At 42.3% G+C, this 12,741-nt stretch overlaps 2 protein-coding genes across 7 annotated transcripts in view; one reads left to right on the top strand and one right to left on the bottom strand.

Moving 5' to 3' along the window:
* TTLL5 (tubulin tyrosine ligase like 5) overlaps positions 1-12,637 on the bottom strand; it is a 129,533-nt gene extending 116,896 nt beyond the window's left edge. For all 6 annotated transcript variants that reach the window (XM_085301773.1, XM_085301772.1, XM_085301774.1 and 3 more), the window contains exons 1-8: positions 12,468-12,637; positions 9,393-9,499; positions 7,633-7,715; positions 6,730-6,836; positions 5,951-6,081; positions 5,383-5,465; positions 3,313-3,382; positions 2,879-2,963 (exon numbers count right to left, since the gene is read on the bottom strand). In XM_085301773.1, coding sequence (XP_085157899.1) covers positions 2,879-2,963; positions 3,313-3,382; positions 5,383-5,465; positions 5,951-6,081; positions 6,730-6,836; positions 7,633-7,715; positions 9,393-9,499; positions 12,468-12,541 — 740 coding nt within the window. In that variant the 5' untranslated portion in view covers positions 12,542-12,637. The remainder of the gene's footprint in view (positions 1-2,878; positions 2,964-3,312; positions 3,383-5,382; positions 5,466-5,950; positions 6,082-6,729; positions 6,837-7,632; positions 7,716-9,392; positions 9,500-12,467) is intronic.
* ERG28 (ergosterol biosynthesis 28 homolog) overlaps positions 12,559-12,741 on the top strand; it is a 2,090-nt gene continuing 1,907 nt past the window's right edge. Inside the window, exon 1 of the mRNA XM_085301834.1 lies at positions 12,559-12,684. Within this exon, the coding sequence (XP_085157960.1) occupies positions 12,559-12,684 (126 nt within the window). The remainder of the gene's footprint in view (positions 12,685-12,741) is intronic.

Genomic DNA, 12,741 nt, shown 5'->3' with positions numbered 1-12,741 from the left:
GTGAGCTGGGGCATTTGAAGCCCAAGTGCCTGCTCCAGCATTACTGGAACTCTTGTGTCACTCCGGAAAGCCTCCCCTTCTCCGGAAAGCCTCCCTCCGCTGCTCCTCGGGCCCTTCACAGGAACATTTGGTTTTCACTTGGTTCCTCTCCTTCCTCCTCCCCTTTTTTATTATTATTATTTTTTTAATTAATGTATTTCTCAAKTTTGGTGTAAATCTGACTAAGAAGTTCCTGTTTGGCTAGGAACCTTCCAGCCATTTGGGTTCAGAAATAAGGCTACCTAAATCTGATAACTGAGTCAAAGAAAATCGGCTGTACAAAAATCTCCCCAAAATAAAGAGCCATTTCACCATGAACTCTCCCTCACCATGCATTACGTCTGCACCTAGAGAGAGACACACACACAGACAGAGAGATGAGGGGAAGTTCAAAACTGACAGCTTAAGCCATTCCTGGCCCCATTTCCTCTTCAGGTGCATTTGAAATGCAAGTCAGACATGTTATTCTCCTCTTACATGGATCCTCTTCCCAAAAAATAGCATAATCCACTAACTCAGTTGTCCAGAAGAGCAGCCTTCGGACTTCCACCTGTTTGTGTTCACGCAACAGTTTGCTGAGTACGGTAAATCACCTTTAAAAGCATTTCCTAAGGTCAGTTTGCAATTAGGATTGTAGCTTATTAACACTGATCCTCATATCTAGACTAGAATTTAAAAGCTATGTCAATAAAATATATTCTAAATCACAAACTCTAGAAGTCACAAATAAATAAAACTGCATAGACTTAACATATGATTAGATGACTGAGTTCAGGCAAGCCTGGAAAAAAATAGTCAAGTCTGTTTCTCATTCTAGAGTATATGCCTTAAGCCAATCCGAAGCTATAGCTTTGATGCAAAGATTCCAGCTGAAGTTCTGCAGGTTGCAAATTGCAGATGACCATTCTAGATGATAGTTGTCCTTTCTGGTATTGAGTTACTAAATATTTCCCAGTTTATCAGATGTAAGGCAGAATGCTTTGTCTATCTCTATTTTTAAATGCATTAGAAAAATGTTAGCCACTAGAAATTTTAATTAAATGGACAGGGTTTTAATTCACCCAGTGCTGCACATAAAGCACAGCACTTAGGCACAGCTTCAGTCTTGTTTCAAGCCTGAAGGAAAAAGCAAAAACAGATCTCTAAATACCCCTAAACACATCCTCCAAATGAAATCAATTAGCAGTATTCCTTCTGGAGGTAGACAGGACCCAAAACAGGCAAATGGAAGTTTGATGCAGGCAAAACCACAAATGGAGTATTGTAAGGAAACACAAAAGTCGAGCAAATTTACTGATTCCATTCTTAGTAATTCTCTAGAAGTCTGCTACCTGCCTTTGCTAACCTAAGGCTCTGTCCTCATAAAATACAGTTTCTTCACAGAGGGAAGAGAGGGGGGGAAAGGGGTAGGCAGCTACAAAGAAACCTTCTCAGCATCAGCCCCTCCTAAGTTCCACTCAAAACTCTTCTGGGGGATAAAGAAATAAGCTGGTATTTATGGTCAACATCTTCCTCAAAAATTGCATTGAATAGACAACTTCAGCCAGGCAAACAAAACAGTTATTCAGGACTTCTAACACAGATCAAGCACCTGAAGGCTCTGTTACACACCTCAGGATAGACACCCTTCAGATCTCCTCCACCGCTGTCAAAGGAAATTTTTTCTACTCTCTTTCATATGAAAAGTGAAACACAGGTAACACTGGCTTGGATCCCTAATTCCTTTCTTCTCCTCAGCACYGAGGCCTCAAATTCCACTCTAGATCACGTCATGACAATTCTAGCTAATGCCAACAGAAACCAGGCCTAAGGACGTATCTAGTGAAACATCAGGTCACAAACGCGTGCAATATTAARCCCCAACATTTTCAAGAAAATTATTACATCTAATGGCTTCTTGATAGCACTCCTTTTCTGGTAGAGGTCACCAACTTGACTGAAACAGTCAAGCTCTTCCTCTGTTTGGAATACTCAAAGCATAACACCAGAGGGGAACTACACAAGGGAAGTCTCCCTCAGCCTTTARCAGCACACAGTTAAATGGAAGGACAAAGAGATAAACACAAAGCCAAARAACAGTAGCTCCAGGATCCTTCCCTCTCTCCCAAATGTCTGAACTCACAAATCCTGGGCACGTGAAAAACCCAAATCGCTAAAATCAAAGACCACTAGTGCCATCTGGAGGCCACAAAGCAGAGCACCTCTCCCAAATTTTCTGTCATCTCTGCTCACACCCGAGAGCACTGTTCTCCAAAGAGGGCTGGCCAGCCCTCGCTACACAAATATACTAACTCTAGAGCCACCGAAGAAGGGAAAAGTTGAAGGGTCATTAAGGATATTGACTGTATAAATTCATACCTACCATTTGAAAACATTCAGTCACAACACTTGCCACAAGCCTTTAGCTGTGCTGGAAGGTACAGCTGAAGTTACTCAGTAAGGAGTCAAGCTCAGTAACAGAACTACAGTCACTCTCCAGAGTTAGAACCATCCTTTGACAAGAGATAACAGCTCAGTTATTCCCTCTACACCATTCCACATTTGTACACTAAGACCAGTATAGCTGACTACCACAGAGCAGCATGAAGACCTCTAGGGCTATGGTTAGTCTCCGTATACTAGCTACCTCTCACAAAGAGCTACAAGATGGGATGCAATTGGAAGGGAAGGATAACTATTTACTGCATCCATTATTAATTTTGGTGTCTTGGGTATATAGATTACATTTTTCATGCAAGTGGACACCAAATGCTCTGGACTAGATTCCATTAGTTTAAACTATAATCWAAAGACACACAAGACTCTTCAGGAGTTTAGGATAGGAAGAAATTTCCCCTACCTGGCTAATCCTTCCTCATAGAGATAAATGACCAGTGGATCATAGGATGTAACCAGAACATACAGGCGCACATCAAATTTGAAATCTGAAATAGAGTTGTCAAGAGTCAGTGGTTGTAAATATGTTTCAGACATCATATCCAGTTGAGGGGAGAAAAATAAAGAAAAAAAGAAACAGCAGACCTTAAGGGCAGTAGGAGAAGTAAACAAACCTGTTGCTGACATAGAATGCCAGAAGCTTTCCCAGGTGAAAAGCTTCCTGATTTTAAGGAATTTTCTAGTCATGTTTTCATGCTACTAGAGGAAGACTGACCACTCAAATAATTAACTAAGTTCTTGCAAAGGCTGTAGAGATCCCATGTCCTAAAAACCAGAGTGAGAGAGAGAGAGAGAGAGAGAGAGAGAGAGAGAGAAGAAATTCCTCAGCACACTCACCATCTATGAGCAGGGGGTTGCTGATGTAACGAGAAACCAGGATGTTTTCTTCCAGGACAATCTGGCTTGGCTACAGGAGACAGAGAATCCAAGAGTGAGAAAAGCAAGTTTACAAAGAGTAACAAGATAGCTAGATCAAAGCTACCATCTTTCTAGCCTTTCTCTTCTAAAGCCATTCTACCCGACAACTGTGTCTGATGAAAAAAAACCACTGGTCAATGACAACATAATTAAGATAACCAGAAGCCCAAGGAACGATTACATTTCCAGAAAAAAATGTCCACTGAATCTGCTCCTTAGAGTGGAATGCAGATATAATAGCCACAGAGCAATACCGTAAAATAAGCAAGAGAAAGAAAATCTGAGAAGCAACTGTTAGTCTGCTTGCTGCTCCAGTGTTTAACTAGACATATGGAGGAGGGTTTTATTAGAAGACATTCGAAGGAGTACATAACTACAGCAGGCGAGAAAGTCACGAGTGAAGATGACTCCTCAACTTATGATCTTTACAGCTAGAGCTAGTGCTGGTATACAACCATTCCCCCTACCTAAGTAAATACCTTCTAGTGAGGTTCAGCCAACAGCAGGGGTAACTATACCAGAAAGTATCTACCTCCGGAGCTCCAAATAGGAAGCTCGTGACAAATGCACATCTCAAAGTCATGGGACCTCTTTAAACAGCTTTTACTTTTTGCTGTATATAAGTCTCTCCTTGTAACCAGTTTCAATCCCTCATATTTGCAAAACAGTTCTTTGACTCTAGTTTGCAAAGGAGCCAAAAGAGGCATCATCCTGCCTTTATTTAATTTGTCTTTCAGCCAGTGGCATAAGCAGGAATCCTAGGCTGCATATAGGATGCACATATACAACATGACTGAACAAACTCAACTTCCACTAGTATGTCACACAAAACTGACAGCCTGTTTAAGTGGGAGAATTTTAATTTTTGAACTCTTTTGCAATGAGATCCTGTAAGATGCTCTCTTCACAGAAACATACTGAAGAAAATGAAATGTTTGGGTAAAGCTATCTGAAATATTTCTAAAGAGATATGCACAAAGGGAGACTGGTCCCAGAGAGGTCTTTTCCCCAGTTCATGGCCAACTGCCTACACTTAAGCCTGAGCTCGTTCCTCTCTTTCAAGCAAAGAAAGAGCTGAGTGCAGCTCTGGAAATACTTACCTCATACACTTGGCGAATTGCTCCCTTATTTTATGGGAAAGGATCCAGGTAGAGAACGGATGAGGCAGCATGACCCCTTCAGTGCAGAGGAGGCTAAAGTGGTTTGAGTGAGTGAAACTAAATGACCCCCTAGTCAGTTCTGAAGCTGAGAATATTTACTGGAATCCCCTCATGTGTTCTGGCTCCTGCCCAAATGTATTTGTTACCTACGACAACCTAACTCCATGCAAAGTCTAAAAAAAGAGGGAAAAAAACAACACTAACCAGCAAATTAATTTCAAAGAGTCATCCTCATTACACCTCTGTAAAGGCACACTAGTGTGCAGATAATAAAACTCTATACGATTGATATATGTCTTCCTGTGTCACATGTGACTTCATTTTAAATGCTCTTATTTCCAGGGGGCTGCAGGGAGACTGTTTGGGTTGCACAAGAAAAAATAACCAGAGAGTTCTCCCTTTCCCTCYTCAACAAGAGTAACAGAAAACACATTTAAAAATAAAAAATAAATAAAAAATAAAAAAAATCTGTACAACTTTCTGGGAATCTTCCCAAGGCCAGCCTACCATCAGTCACAAGAGAACATGAAGATGCACAGCTTCCAAAACTGTCTCAGGGAATATGAACTGGTTCCTTAGAAGCCAAGACTTGAAAGGAGYATATGTTGCAAAACAAGCACAGTAAATACAGAAATAGCTTGGTTCTTGGTTATGCAGTATAGAACAGGGCAGGCTTGGACATTTGCTCAGGAATGCTAAGGTATCAATCTGCTGCTGAAGTCCAGAGCAGTGCCAACATGTGGTTAGATGTTCTGTGCCACTTGTCTGGCAGCTGGCATGGTTTTGCAGACTGTATTACTCTAGAGCAGTCATTTTGCCAAACACTTACATTGTTGATCAGGTAGACACCTCGACCCCTGGAGGAGGCCACAGGCTTCACTATCCATGGGCCCCTGTCTTTAGAATATGTATCTGGTAAAAGAAAACAGCACAAATGTGAAACATCTTCCATTTTACTTATTTACAGAGCAGCAAGAATGTTGCCTACGTTAAAAGCTTTAGATAATTCCAGGAAAAGATTACAATCTCTGCTTTTTAATGTCCTTTTTTTCCACTACTTGAGACTCACTGTAATTATTATGAGTCCTCCCTCAAGTCTCTTCTGCTGCACTGACAGATTCTTTTCTTTGTCCTACATTTTCTTTTGGCATTTCTCTTCAGTACTCCTAGACGTTAATCAGAGTATTACGAAGCAGAGAACTTAGGCAGGCAAGGAGTATACAGCAGAGCAGAAACGATATAAAGAAATGATGCAAGTCTCTTCCACTGTACTTTCAATTTCCTCCTATTCTGTTGCTTTAACCACTGGCACAAACAACAAGCTGGAATATTAAAAGCAATCCCCCCTATACAGAGTTGTTTTGCTTTAGGCTGGGCATCATTAGCCAGTCACTTACTGCAGAACTCCTGGTACTCTGCTGGGAGGATAAAGGTCTGAGGTAAGATGTGGAATGTCTTGAATCCATGAGTCTGCTGCATACGACTGACATTTTTGTACAGTCTATCTTTTCTTGTCAGTTCATATGACCTGAAGTCCCCAAAAAAGAAACCGTGTCTATTTTTTTCCATGAAAAATACATTCCAGAAATCCACTGTTCTAGTTACCGAAGTACCTGTAACCCTGCTAGATGTCTCAAACCTAACCTGCAAAAACCACTTTTCTGTTTCACTGTCCCTCTGCTCTAAGGCCCTATTAATATCCATCTTCATCAACAGTGCCTCTTGCTATTCCTACAAGGTTCCTATGGATATCTGAAAACAGACTGAAGCACAGCAAAAGTGTGTTATAACAGTGTTTGTAAACTTTAGCAGGTGACAGATGACTATCTCCGTAAGTAACAACACAGAGGTCTCAGATGCTTCACTTACACACCCAAGTAAAACACAAATATCTAGTATTTCAGCTAGGGACAAGCACTTCCACTCACATCCCATCTTCCCCAAATCCCCCAAGACTGTTTTGAATGAAGACAGCACATGGTATGTGCCCACTGCTTGGTGACTTTAAAGAATCATGCACACTTCTCTCTCTCTCTCTCTCTCTCTCTCTCTCTCTCTCTCTCTCCCCTTCCTCCCCCCCCCCCCCCCCCCCCTTTTTTTAATAAGGGCTATCTACATTCAGATTTCTGCAAATCATGACAAAAACATTCAGCAAAACATGACATCCTGGCCTCACCTAGGGAAATGATTGACTTTCTGAATATCTGTAAGGGAACGCAGCAAGTAGGGCTTCAAGTGTGATCCTGTCCACATGAGATTATAATCACTGCTATTGGGGTGCACCTGGAAAAAATAAAACAAAACCAGAGAACTAATGAGAAGCACCACTGCTTTTCCTACAGATTGTGCTTTTACATCTACAGGTGTAGAGCAGGTGTAGGTGCAAACCAATTCTCATTTAAGAGAATCTCTTCTATYTCTTTCTAATATTAGCTCAATTACAGCCAGACTCCTGTCCTAAGCAACTGTATAGAGCTGCTGAGAAATAAGCATGTCATATTTTCTCATAGATACAGCTTGTGGATTTGCTCTTTTCATAGACTGTCCAAATCCAATTTATAAAGCATTCCAGATTTCTTCTAGAAACCTGGGAGATTGATTCCTTGAGTTTTGCCTTATTCAGAAGGCTTTCTGTCATACACATACATTTGTTAAACTGTCATTAGCTACAGATGGGATGTTTAGAGCAAAATATATGCTAAAAGAGAAACATAAGACACTACAACAATGTTTCTAAGAGTTCACCCTAGCTGAGATGAAAATCCTTCAGAACTTCCCAAGGGTGGAGTTGAAGCTCTAAAGGCAAGATGAGAAACCATAACCTTTACTTTGATAGTTCTTTGCCCCAACTTTACAGACTTTAGYCTAAAACGTACTCCTTTAAAAGACCAAAATCATGACGAAGTATTCCCTGTCCAACTAGCAGAATATGTGAAAACTCAGAGGGTCTGTCAGAACTCCCTGATTCTAATGCTGCAGCATAAATAAATAAATGAACAAACGAAAAAAAAGATATTCAACCAAGCACATACGTGTTGGCTTGCCAACCTGTTAGTAYTCTGAAGTTTGTTGCACTCACCTCATGAAATCCATGGGCAGTCAGAATGCTTCGGACCAGGCGACTGTCTGTTCTCACAATCTTATAGGATAAGTGATAACGTTCTGTTAAGAAAGCAAGGCAAGAGACACAACATTAGAGCCTGCACCCAGAAAAACAAAGTTATGCTTTGTTACACTACCAAAGAAGAGAACAGCACCACAATGCTCAGCACAGTATGACTGGACTTCATCCAGTGGAGTGCCCTGACAGTAATAGCATATAACAAGGCAAAGGGTGACAGAAAATGCCTAACCATCTCTGGGGGCATTAACTCATGATAGCATCACACTGACTTACACCAATCTTCAGATATCAGATTTCTGCTTCACTGAAATCTATGGAGTTATAATAAAACACAGGACACCATAACAAATGTCTATTTTTTTTTTWATATCTCTTCATAATCTGCTTTATAATAGCCTAAACACAACCCCAGTTCTTTCTTTTCAATTCAAGATTGGTATTCCTAGCCAAGAGCAATCATGTCATATGCCCCTCATTAACATGACTAGTTAAAATGAGCACTTTTTAGACCTTGAAAGCCCAGAATAAAACACTACCATTTCTTTGTTCACATCACATTCACCTGTACCAGTTTTCAAACAAATACCAGGAGGGGGGGGAGTAGAAAATAGGAAAGTAAACAGGACAACTATTAAGTGGGGAGGGAAAAAAATCACTATCCACGTATAAAGTCGTGCAATCAAAAGAAGTAAGCACCACTGGAGGCATAAGAAATTAAAACTTGGGAGAGAGTAGCAAGATAAGAGCTCTGCTGTCATACAAAAGGATCGGTTAATCCAAAAAACAGTGCAGAAAAGATAGAAGCAAAAATCGTGAAGCTAGAATWCAAAATCACTTGAAAAAGGCACTTCATTAACTGATTCAGACTAGGAAGAGAGATAAAAATCAGATGAGACCTCAGGAAAATGTTCTACCAATAAAAATGAGTCTCTGAGGAAAAGCACGAGAAGTATCATCATCTGGGACCAGACAAAGCCCTACCAGAAATTTAAGAAGTTGCACAATCCAGGAATGAACTAGTTAAACCACATTATCTTCATTGCTTTTTCTCGGGAAAGAAATAGAAAATTAACACACTTCAGTTAGGACATAAGTTAGAATTACCATCAGCTTCTGCCACCATTCAAGTACATTTCTAACTCAGGTCAAAAGCATCAGAAGTGTACACACACACAAACCATCTTCTCCACCCCTTACCCAAATGAGCCGCAAGCATTTCTGCTTGATTAAGCTATTAGAAATGAGAGCACCAGTTACCTAAGAAAGGGAGAAGCAAGAGAAGAAACAAGGTGTCAGCATCTTCACAAAAAGCAGCTGAGTGGATTTTAGCTTTTCCCCAACTCAGCACAACCAGAATGAGCTCCCAGCTGTGCACACCCATACGCACTAGCTCTCACAATCTGGAATGACCGTTTACAGATCTGCCTCTTAGTTACGGGCTCTCCTTTATCTGATGCTAGACAGCTTTGGTCTCCTGATCCCAATGCTGCCATAGCAGCAACACCTTTGCTTATGCACTTACTCTGAGTTGTGAGGCTGTTAGGTACAGAAATTTGTTATTAAAGCTTATTACTGTTTTTAGCACTGTGGGGCTGYCTGGTATTTTTCCTCATGAAACCCTCCAGAAACTCACTGGAGCAATTGATTTTAAGTTCTCTGCTACAGATTTGCAYCTCATACCCTCAGACCAAGACTTGGCACGTGGCTGCACTCACCTCCAATTAGACGGAGGTAGCTGTCATTGCTGAGAATGGCTTCAGCATGAAACACCAAGATGGGGATCCGCCTGCAGCCTCCAGTCCACTTGATGCATGGATGATCCCTGCAGTGGCAAGACAGTTAGCATAACCAGCAACTGAGCCTCGCRCACACACACAGCAGTTACTCACAATGACAACGCAGCAATTCCCCTACTTGTCCACGCTTGCCTATCTAACCTGTAGGCAGGATACACAGTGAAATGCAGGCTAGGCACTTTGGTACTGAGCTATTCAGGGAACTTCTCAGAGCTTCCTGTTTTTGCATTGGTCTCACCATTTTAAGTTGTATTTTTGTTTAATTTGTATTGATTTTATTGACTATAATTTGAGAAAAAATCCAATGAATTGGATTGGAACAGGTACTGTTCTCTGGATTCATTGCCTACAGGAAAACAAGATCTGCATTTCAGGATAGATCACAATTACCTGTATCCACATTCCCAGACCCCACAATGCAGATCTAATTCTAACTGAAGAACTGCAGATCAGAGCCTGCTGCCTAGTGGTAAGCCTGAACTCTGGAGTGAGCAAAGGGGCACTCATGCAGAGACTGTCAGACTAGAATGTACTTGGCTCAGCACAGAGGATGAATTTGTGCATTCTTCTTTTTAATTCATGCCAAATGCAGTGGGACACAAGCTCAGAATTCAACAGTGATGTCCCTAGTTAGCCACTTATGGTGGCTCTGAGTTCCAAGATACAGTGATCCATGTTGTCCAAAATAACAARGCTACACTGCATATTGAAAACTATCACCTCCTCAGATAGATAAAACAAGGACACACCAAAAAATAAAAAATAAAAGCAATTATATAAAGCCCTGAGATGACAGAAAGCAAACCTGTCAAACTGCCTAAGCAAATAAAACTCAGGCTGCTTATTACTCACCACTCAAGGAAACGGAATTAACAAAAACTAGAGACAATGGGGTGGAGAGGCACATCTGTATCTATAAGGCCAAGAGAAAGACTGGCACAGAAGTACACAGAAACATTTGTTCATAAAGTAGCAACACCGTTGTCCGGCAAAGAGTTGGAGAAACTACAGAAGGTAATTCCAAAGACTTCCCGATTTTCTAACATATTCATTTGATGACGCTGAAGCAATAGGTCTGAGCAGGCAAGSTTGCAACAGATACAGGCTAGTTTACTAAGCCTGTATTACTAAACTGTGATTCAATAAGTCTGTAGACAAATACATTTAAAATCCCAACTGCAGTCCCAGCACAAGCACTGTGGTCTGTTTGCAGGTATCAGGTAGAGGGCGATGGAAGCACTCACCACTGGTATCTACAGAGGAACATTCAAATTATAAAATGGACTATATGTAGCAGGAGGGGATAAACAGCCTGCTAACCTTCAATCTCACTTCAGAGCCACTCCAAAATGGTAATCAAGCGATACAACATAATTCCCCTGGATAGAGATCTACATGAAGAAATCATCAGAATGACTGTTTCCTTCCCTCTAAAATCAGAAGGGCAAAAATAAAAAAACAAATATGGAAAATAAGTGCCCAAGACACCCTTTAGGCAAAAACAAATCAAACAAGCAACCTCCCCCCCCCAAAAAAAAAATGAAAAGAAAACCCTCAGATTCCAGGGCAGTTCCTTAAACTCGGAGCAGCAACCTCACAAAGATCCCTTGTCCAGACCCTGTGACTTGCAGCCCAAAYAAGATCTGTTCCCTGCGATCTCAACGAGTTCTGAACTGTGCTGTAACTCTTCCAGTTGCTGAGATTAGACACTGCATCAGTTTGAATGGCTGTGCCAACCCAATATTCAAAGATCAGACTTTTGACCACAGAAAAATACTCAAAAAAAAAAAAAAAAAAGTGCATTAGTTCGCCTGCTTATCTGGTAGCATGACTGTACAGGGAGAGGTACCGACATACTCACAGTCCTACACTAACAACACAGGTACAGAGATAAGGTCCCAGCATCAGGTCAGGATTACACAAGTAACCTGTGTGGAATCTTAGTTCTCTTAACCAAGCTGTTACCCACTATCCCCCATACAAATCAACTTCACAGCACTCCCATCTGATCCTACCACCTTCAGAAATCAACCATTTGGGTGTAATGAGTTGTTCAGCCCAGAAGTGCCCCAAGAAGATTCCAGCACTTACAGTGCAGGCCAGAGCCTTACATAAGTGAGAAACGAGCTGAGGCAACAGGAGGGGAGTTTACATTAAGCCTGCCCTGAGGATTTACAGTAAGGCTAGACAATCCTTCAGGTGACTGTCAGTCATAGCATGACCCTCGGTCCCTTGATACAGACACACAGCTACAACGACATTCTGGCTGAAGGCAGCTCTGGGCCTATACGTCCATCAGATCCTGGCCAGCGTGAACCAGCAACTTGGTATGAAGCAACAGATAAGTTGAACCTCTAAAGAGCCTGAAGCACTGCTGTTGGCATCTGGGCACTCCGTCCCAGCAATCAGCCAGAGGAGAACAAACAGGCCATATCAAGCAGGTTCTGCTGAAACAGAAAAGGGATTCCACTCTGGGAAAAAGAAAGAGAACGAGTCCATCACAAGCAAGGACAGAAGAAAATACCAAACTAAGAGGAGATAAATGTACACTAGCAACTAATACCTACTGCAGAGCTCTCATAAGACTGTTTTTTTTTAAGGGGGCATAAAACATTACACGAGGCCACTGTTGAGTAAAGCACATTTCTCCTCTCCACAGCCAAAGTAAAAGAATAAAACAATCTCCTTTATTTTCTTAAGCGTTATTAAGAAAGCATCCAACCACAGAACAGAACAGCAGGAGATACAAGAATCAAAGGGTTTCGGAGTAGCCAGGAGCTGTATCCTCAGTCCCGAGGAATATGGTGGTCTAYAGAAGTCTACGGAGGCTACAAAGGCGGGGAGCCTGCCTACAGGCCGGAGGCGCCTGCCACCACCCTCTCTTCAAAGCAAGCAGGACAACTGTCCTTTCAGATTAGCACAAATCCTGCAGGAAGCGACGGGAGACAGAAACTGTTGGGGGGGGGTGTTTCGTTTTGTTTTTCTCCTACTTACTCCAGCCCCTCTTCAACCTCCCCCTCCTCCGAAGACGAGGTCTCCTCCAGGTCCCGAGCCATCCCAGCCGGCATTTCCTCCGGGAGCTCTCATGCAGCCCAGTCCCGCGGCCTCAGAGATCCTTCCCGGCGGGCTCCAGGGAGCTGGCAAGAGCCGCCACCTGCGACAGGGACTGCAAGGGCGAGCGCCCGGTGAGCGGGACAGCCCGAGGGACCAGGCAGCCGCCGCCGCCGCCGCCTCGAGCCACCGCCTGCGCGCCGGGAGGCGGGGGGGG

The sequence above is a fragment of the Rhea americana genome, unplaced genomic scaffold (genome assembly GCF_003343005.1).
Source record: "Rhea americana isolate MKP2758 unplaced genomic scaffold, rheAme1 scaffold_18, whole genome shotgun sequence".
Classification (NCBI taxonomy): domain Eukaryota; kingdom Metazoa; phylum Chordata; class Aves; order Rheiformes; family Rheidae; genus Rhea; species Rhea americana.
The sequence above is the reverse complement of the archived record's forward strand: the minus strand, read 5'-3'. Positions and strand labels throughout refer to the sequence as shown.